The sequence below is a fragment of the Hemiscyllium ocellatum genome, chromosome 7 (genome assembly GCF_020745735.1).
Source record: "Hemiscyllium ocellatum isolate sHemOce1 chromosome 7, sHemOce1.pat.X.cur, whole genome shotgun sequence".
Lineage (NCBI taxonomy): Eukaryota > Metazoa > Chordata > Chondrichthyes > Orectolobiformes > Hemiscylliidae > Hemiscyllium > Hemiscyllium ocellatum.
In genome coordinates this window covers 11,115,720-11,123,180 of record NC_083407.1, presented here as the reverse complement: position 1 = coordinate 11,123,180, position 7,461 = coordinate 11,115,720, and the positions used below count along the sequence as shown (strand labels likewise).

Below are 7,461 nucleotides of genomic sequence, written 5' to 3'. Positions count from 1 at the left end.
ACACTTACTGGACCAGCTGTTTATTCCAGAGTTTAAGGATTTCAAATTTTACGTCAGTTACAGTGGGATTCAAATCGATGTACACTGGCAATCTCAATTACCAGTCCAGTGACATTACCACTACTGCCTCTCCAGTAATAGCATATGTGCATTTTGAGCTGCTGGTCCTGTTGGACCATTCTCCAGGTTTATTCAGGAGAATTATAACTATTCAAGACTCCTCAGTTTAATTTGTATGATTTTTACATCCCACAGCCACTTAGATTGCAATGTAACACTGTTTAGCAAATTGACCATGAAGCTAAAACTGCCAGTGAGTACTGTGTCATTTCCCGAAAAGCAGGATTGTGCAGGAATACAGGCATCATTCCAAATGCACTACACAGCATGCAGCTTCCAGCTCATTCCAGGATACAGATCTGGGATTACTGCTAAGTCATCTCTCAGTAATCAGGATACAAGGACATGCGAGGTAAATGAGAGTGGGAAGCTAAGACAGCAATAGATTCCATTCCAGCAGACAGCTCCCACCACTATGGCAACACAATCTCCTGGTAATGGAACAGTTTCCTTCACACAAGCCCACACACACATCAATCGCACAGAGCTACACCCGCAAGCTTGTACTTACAATAAATACAAGCAACCATTTATCCACATCTTCACATGTAATCTCATACAGACTTACAAAGACAGCAGTTTGACAGTCCCAGACCACAAACCAGTAGCATACCAGCACCTAAAAGTCAGCTTTTGTCTTGAGGCTTTTGAAATAACCGAGAACAATCAGCACAAAATCGGATCATATTTTGCAATATATTTGTTGATGCTCCAGCATATTTAGAATACAATACAAAACGCAACATTATTTATCATATCCCAACAATTGGCACGTTTTGTTTTTTTTTTGACAACTAACCCCGCCTCTTTGCCGTTTTTTTTAAATTTTTGTTCTTTGCCGAGAGGAAACAAAATAAAAATTTACATTCAGGTAATGACAGAAATGAGACTCTGCTGATGAAAATGTGCAAAATGGAACACTGGAGGATTGAACGCATCAGCACCATGGAGAGCAGCAACTGCTCCCGTCATCTCTTAGTCTGTCTCAGAGATACCCCACCCACACTCAGTCAAGGCGCTCAGAAATACTGCTGTGATTATCCTTCCCAAAAATTGGAAAATAAATAAATTTATATATACATACATATATATATATATATCCACACTCTTATCTACAACACTTGTCCAACAGATTTTCACTGAGGCTCCGTCACCATCTACAGCCACACTGGAATTTAAACAGGGACAAGTTTATCTTGTATTTTTTTTTGGCATACGCATCCTGTTTCGTTCTGATCGACCCCTCCCCCTCCGCAAAATGACCTTAAAACGATGATCACCTTTTGATACCGTGATTTACAGCACAATTGGAAAATAAACCACATTTTTTTAAAAAAAAATGAAAGGAACACTGTGAAGTGAACATTTTAGGCTCCCATTTTGATTTGAGAGTAAAATCCGTGCCAATCTTTCTCTCGATTTTGACTTCCGGGACAAATTGTATTTTATTCCCACTCTATCTGTTCCCAGAACCCAGTCTCCTTGGGGACTGCAGCCCCTGCTAATAGATCTGATCACCCAGTCTGTCTCTACACACATACAATAGATTTCTCGCTAGGAGACACAGAATAGACAGGGCGTCTCTAACGGTCCAGGTTGATAATGTATTGTCCATTACAGTCTCTGCTGCTGGCCTCGTTTTTCAGGTCTTGGAAGACCTCAGTGAAGTAATGCGGGTCTGAATTAATCTGGAGCATCTTGGCACTCATCTCGCCGATAATGGAGAGGCATCTGTCCCAAAAGACCTCTTTGTTGGCTTCTACCAGGAACGGCTTGAGGGGATAGGAAATCTCATTGCCCATGTAAGAGTAGGCGAGGTACAGGCAGGTGAGGAAGGTGGCTTGCAGTTCGAAGTCAGTGGCGATGTCTTCGCTCACCACCTCCCGGCACAGCAGGTAGACGAAGACCACGTTGGCCGGGCTGATGAAGCCTTGGTCTTGCCAACCTTGGAGCAGCAGCGCCCGGTCCACCCCCCGAAACCAGAGCACCGCCTCGCCGGAGCTCAGCTGCTTCAGGCGGTAGCAGCGGCGGCACAGGAACTCGCCCAGGCACCGCAGCAGCTCCCCGGTGGACGCCTGCACCACCACCCGGCGCGGAGAGGCCAGGGCGCGGCCGCCGGCTTGCTTCTGCCCCGAGCCCAGCTGCCTGGGGGGGACCACCGGCAGGGGCACCGGGATGGCCCTGTGCTGGGCAGCGGGCGGCTGCGGCGGAGCGCCGGCGGGAGGGCAGGACTTCTTCAGGTTCTCCTCGTTGAGCTGCTTGACCGGGTTGTTGTTGTTGTTGCTGCTGACGATGGCGCCGCTGGCAGGCTCGTTGGCATGAGGCGGCTGGCCAGGGTTCACCTTCTTGGCTTTCTTCTTCTTGGCCGAGGCGGCCACCAGGCGCTTCCAGGTCAGGGCGGAGATGAGGACCGAGTGCTTCTTCAGCCCCTTCTCCTTGGCACTCTTGCCCACCGTGTCTTCCACCGTGCCACCCTTGCCCTTGGGCTCTGGGGACAAAGACAGGACCGTGCCCATCCTCTGGCTGGCGGTAATGGATGAAGGGGTTGGTGGAAGGGGGAAGACAGAAAGAGAGAGAGAGAACAGGCGCCAGGCAATCAACAACAAGTCTTACTGCATTTGGATAGCCAGTTGGGTTGCCTCTCGGAGTAGTAGGGGGGGGATTGCAGTTAGTGAGGAAGGGGGGGTGCCTTCTTTTTCCCCTGCCCTTTGGGGAGGGTGAGGGTGGTGGATGGAGAAAAGGAGGGGGGTGCTGGGGGTGGTTGGTGGGAAGGGGGCGGAAATTCAGCCTCTGTCGGATGCTCGCTGATGGAGGACTGAGCAGACCCTACCTGGCCCGGCCGCCTTCCCAACTCCAAAGTGATGGGCACAGTCCAGAGCCAATCGCTTAAAGCAGCCTCCAAGCTGAGGGCCATCCTCAATGCAACCAATCGGAATGGAGCTTCTCCTGATGGGCACCCCCAAAAGGCCAATAGGCACTAGAATCCAGGGAGGTCCTGAGAGGCCAACCAATCAACGCTCAGGAAGTTTGGGAAGGTGACCCCGCCCAAAGTCCCAGTAACACCCAATGGGAATAAGTGCTGTGAGCGGGACACGTCATTGGCCAATTGAGGACACGGCTAGGAATGGTTGGCAGCACCCCTAACCAATAGGTGATGACAACGCCGGTTGAGTGGGCGGGGCGTGTTGCCAGATCCCGCCTGTCATTGGCCGAACGTGTGTGTGAGGGCGGGGTCATGGCAGTAATGGTTGAAACAATTGGAGGTTGGGGTTTGGATGAGGGTTTGCTCATGGAGTGGGGAAACGATTAATGGCAATGATTCAAGCGGTGTTAGAGGAAACTAAGGATTAGTGTCTATAAATAGGGGCAGTAATCCCTGAAAAGGAACTGAGTTAATCCCTGCTTTAAAGCAGATTTTAGTTGAAGTGACAGCGTCCAATGCAGTCAATTACAAAATTAGGGAAAGGGGGAAAACTGCATTTGGATATAGCCTAATGGTATTCCAAATTGTGGTCATGCCAACATAACAATCTGTCACAGCCTCATCGGAGCACAGCAGGAGGCCATTCGGGCTCTCGAGTCGATGCTAACTGTCCGTCAGAACAATTCACTGATTTCAACTGTCGCCCAGTGATTCTGGGTGGTCCAGAAAAATAATCCAGCTCTTTTTTGCAGGATTTATCTGCCACCACCCGGCAGGGTATCCCAGATCCTAAAACAGTAGCTGTGCAGTATCTGAAATGGAAATAAATTCCAAACCGCTTGGCAAAGACGTTAAAACACTAACAAAATCAACAGATCACACAAAGAGATGTTAGGACAGGCGACCAGAATCCAGAAACAAAGCAGGGGGTGAATGGTTGATTTTTTTTTGACTGGAAGATGGTTTATCACAGATTTCCCCAGGGTTGGATGATGGGATATACACCCAGCTCCACAGAACACATTTTCGAATATTAAGAATGCTTGGATGTGAACTGTGAAGAGGATGCAGCTTCAACATAACAAGGACAGGTTAGCAGGAAGGGTTTACAAGAAACAGATGAAATTTAATGCTCTTGTGTCTCATAGCTACATGCTGTATCCCTTTAACAGACACACTTATGGTATAATCACCGTTATCATACCATATGACTTGAAGATACCAAAGTCTCTGTCTTTGCCTTAATTAGCTTAACTTGTCATTTTGGGGCAGCATGGTGGCTCAGTGGTTGGCACTGCTGCCTCACGGCGCCAGGGACCCGCATTTGATTCCAGCCTTGGGTGACTGTGTGGAGTTTGCACATTCTCCCCGTGTCTGCATGGGTTTACTCTGGATGCTCCGGTTTCCTCCAACAGTCCAAAGATGAGCAAGTCAGGTGAATTGGCCATGCTAAATTGTCCATAGTGTTAGGTGCATGAGTCAGGAGTAAGTGTAAGGAAATGGGTCTGGGTGGGCTACTCTTTGGAGGGTCAGCTTGGGCTGAAGGGCCTGTTTCCATACAGTAGGTAATCTAATCCACTTTAAACAAGTAGCTGCTGTTGTCTGAAACGATTTTGCTGCACTTTGGATGCTGCCTGAACTGCTGTGCTCTTCCAGCACCACTGATCCAGAATCTGGTTTCCAGCATCTGCAGTCATTGTTTTTATCTAGCTAATTATTAACCCAGACACTGGACTGTCTGTGACTGTAATAAGCACCCTGTAAGTCTTTTCGACCCACATCTAGTTGTTAAGATGTGAAGACATATAAATGATAGATTACAACAGGATCTGGACCAGATGGGCCAATGGGCTGAGAAGTGGCAGTTGGAGTTTAATTCAGATAAACGCGAGGTGCTGCATCTTGGGAAAGCAAATCTTAGCAGGACTTATACACATAATGGTAAGATCCTAGGGAGTGTTGCTGAACAAAGAGACCTTGGAGTGCAGTTCATAGCTCCTTGAAAGTGGTGTCGCAGGTAGATAGGATAGTGAAGAAGGCATTTGGTATGCTTTCCTTTATTGGTCAGAGTATTGAGTATAGGAGTTGGGAGGTCATGTTGCAGCTGTACAGGATATTGGTTCGGCCACTGTTGGAATATTGCATGCAATTCAGGTCCCCTTCCTATAGGAAAGATGTTGTGAAACTTGAAAGGGTTCAGAAAAGATTTACAAGGATGTTGCCAGGGTTGGAGGATCTGAGCTACAGGGAGAGGCTGAACAGGCTGGGGCTGTTTTCCCTGGAGCGTCGGAGGTTGAGGGGCGACCTTATAGAGGTTTACCAAATTATGAGGGGCATGGATAGGATAAATAGGCAAAGTCTTTTCCCTGGGGTCAGAACTAGAGGGCATAGATTTAGGGTGAGAGGGGAAAGATATAAAAGAGACCTAAGGGGCAATGTTTTCACACAGAGGGTGGTACGTGTTTGGAATGAGCTGCCAGAGGATGTGGTGGAGGCTGGTAAAATTGCAACATTTAAGAGGCATTTGGATGGGTATATGAATAGGAAGGGTTTGGAGGGATATGGGCCGGGTGCTGGCAGGTGGGAGTAGATCGGGTTGGGATATCTGGTCGGCATGGACGGGTTGGACCAAAGGGTCTGTTTCCATGATGTATATCTCTTTGACTCTATGACTTTAAGAAAAAGAACAGGAGTAAGCCATTCGTCCCCTCAAGCCTGCTCCACCGTTCAATAGGATCATGGCTGATCGGACACTCCTCACATCCACTTTCCTGTCTTTCTGTGTAACCTTGATTCCCTGACTGGTCAAGATTCTGGATCATTGGTGCTGGAAGAGCACAGCAGTTCAGGCAGCATCCAAAGTGCAGCTGTGCACTGCATCACAGCCGTAAGTATATGCAAGGACTCTGCCCTTCCACCCCCCCAACCCCAAACTCTCAGTGGCAAGGAGTTCCATTATGGAGAAATATGAAGTGGTTTATTTTGCTGAGAAAACAAAGGAAGAATTGAGAATTGTGAAGACGGTGCTGGAACTTCCCATCAGAAAGTGAATCCAAATTGTCAGTCTGAGTGCCATTACACTGTACACCTTGCATTTTCCTAGGATCACCAGAACTGCTTCAAACCTGTGCAAAATAAACAACAGCAGTCATGCTGCCTACACACTATCCTCACTGCTTTGCCAGACGTTTGTTGAAAAGCTGTCCTTATTATTTCTCTCTAATGGTGTGAAATGATAGGTACGAACACCCTTCCAAAGATAGATCACTGCCCCCTCTCGTGTTGGGAGCTCTCAATCCACTTATGGAGCCCTGCATCCCCACTGTTGTGGAGTGGTGTCCCTCAAGCATTATATGTCTCACCTTTGTGCTCCCTGTCTCTCTGTAATAATCAGCAATGCTCTATGGATTATGGCTTATAATAGAGTCATCCAGCACGGAAACAGACCCTTCGGTCCAACCAGTCCATGTTGACCATAATGCCAAACTAAACTGGTCCCACCTGCCTGTGTTTGGCTGGTATCCCACTAAACCTTTCTTATTCATGTACTTATCCAAATGTCTTTTGAACATTGTAAGTGTACTTGCATCCACCACTTTCTCTGGCAGTTCATTCCACACATGAATCACTCTCTGTTTAAAAAAAAGTTGCCCCTCATATCCTTTTTAAACCTTTCTCCACTCACCTTAAAAATATGCCCTTTAGTCTTGAAATTCTTACCCAAGGAAAAAGACACCTGCCATTCATCTTAGCTACACGCCTCATGAATGTATGAACCTCTATAAGGTCACCTCTCAACCTCCGACACTCCAGTGAAAAAAATCCCACTCTATCCAGACTGTCCTTATAACTCAAACCCTCCATTCCTGGCAACACCCTGGTAAATCTTTTCTGAAACTTTTTTCAGTTTAATAATACCCTCACTTTATCACTTCGCTGTTTGATTAGATTCCCTACAGTATGGAAACAGGCCCTTCAGCCCAACAAGTCCACACTGACCCTTCGAAGAGTAACCCGCCCAGACCCATTCTCCTACCCTATATTTACCCCTGACTACTGCACCTAACACAATGGGCAATTTAGAATGACCAATTCACCTGACCTGCACATCTTTGGACTGTGGGAGGAAACCGGAGCACCCGGAGGAAACCCACGCAGACACTGGGACAATGTGCAAACTCCACACAGTCGTCCGAGGTGTCCATTATCTATCCCAGGTCCCTAGTGCTATGAGGCAGCATCGCTAACCACTGAGCCACCCTGCCACCCCACGGGCGTTTGGGAGTCCATTGTTTTAAAAAAAGAAGAGTCGCATTGCTTTACCCCTTATGCTGTCTCAAGTGTTTGTTTTCTCTGTGATGTTGGAAATGCTGCAGCAAGTTTATACTCAGCAAGTTCCTAATGTGCTAATGCCCAGG

At 47.5% G+C, this 7,461-nt stretch overlaps 1 protein-coding gene across 1 annotated transcript; it reads right to left on the bottom strand.

Annotated features, from left to right (window-relative positions):
* Nucleotides 1-1,703: 1,703 nt before the first annotated feature.
* LOC132817382 (cyclin-dependent kinase 5 activator 1-like) lies at nucleotides 1,704-2,749 on the bottom strand. The gene has a single exon (XM_060827803.1). It carries the CDS (start codon nucleotides 2,634-2,636, stop codon nucleotides 1,704-1,706), a length of 933 nt encoding a protein of 310 aa, XP_060683786.1. The 5' UTR covers nucleotides 2,637-2,749.
* Between the last annotated feature and the right edge of the window lie 4,712 nt (nucleotides 2,750-7,461).

Excerpts from the sequence above, each read along its gene's own strand:
- LOC132817382 (XM_060827803.1), bottom strand. The coding sequence starts at position 2,636 with ATGGGCACGGTCCTGTCTTTGTCCCCAGAGCCCAAGGGCAAGGGTGGC.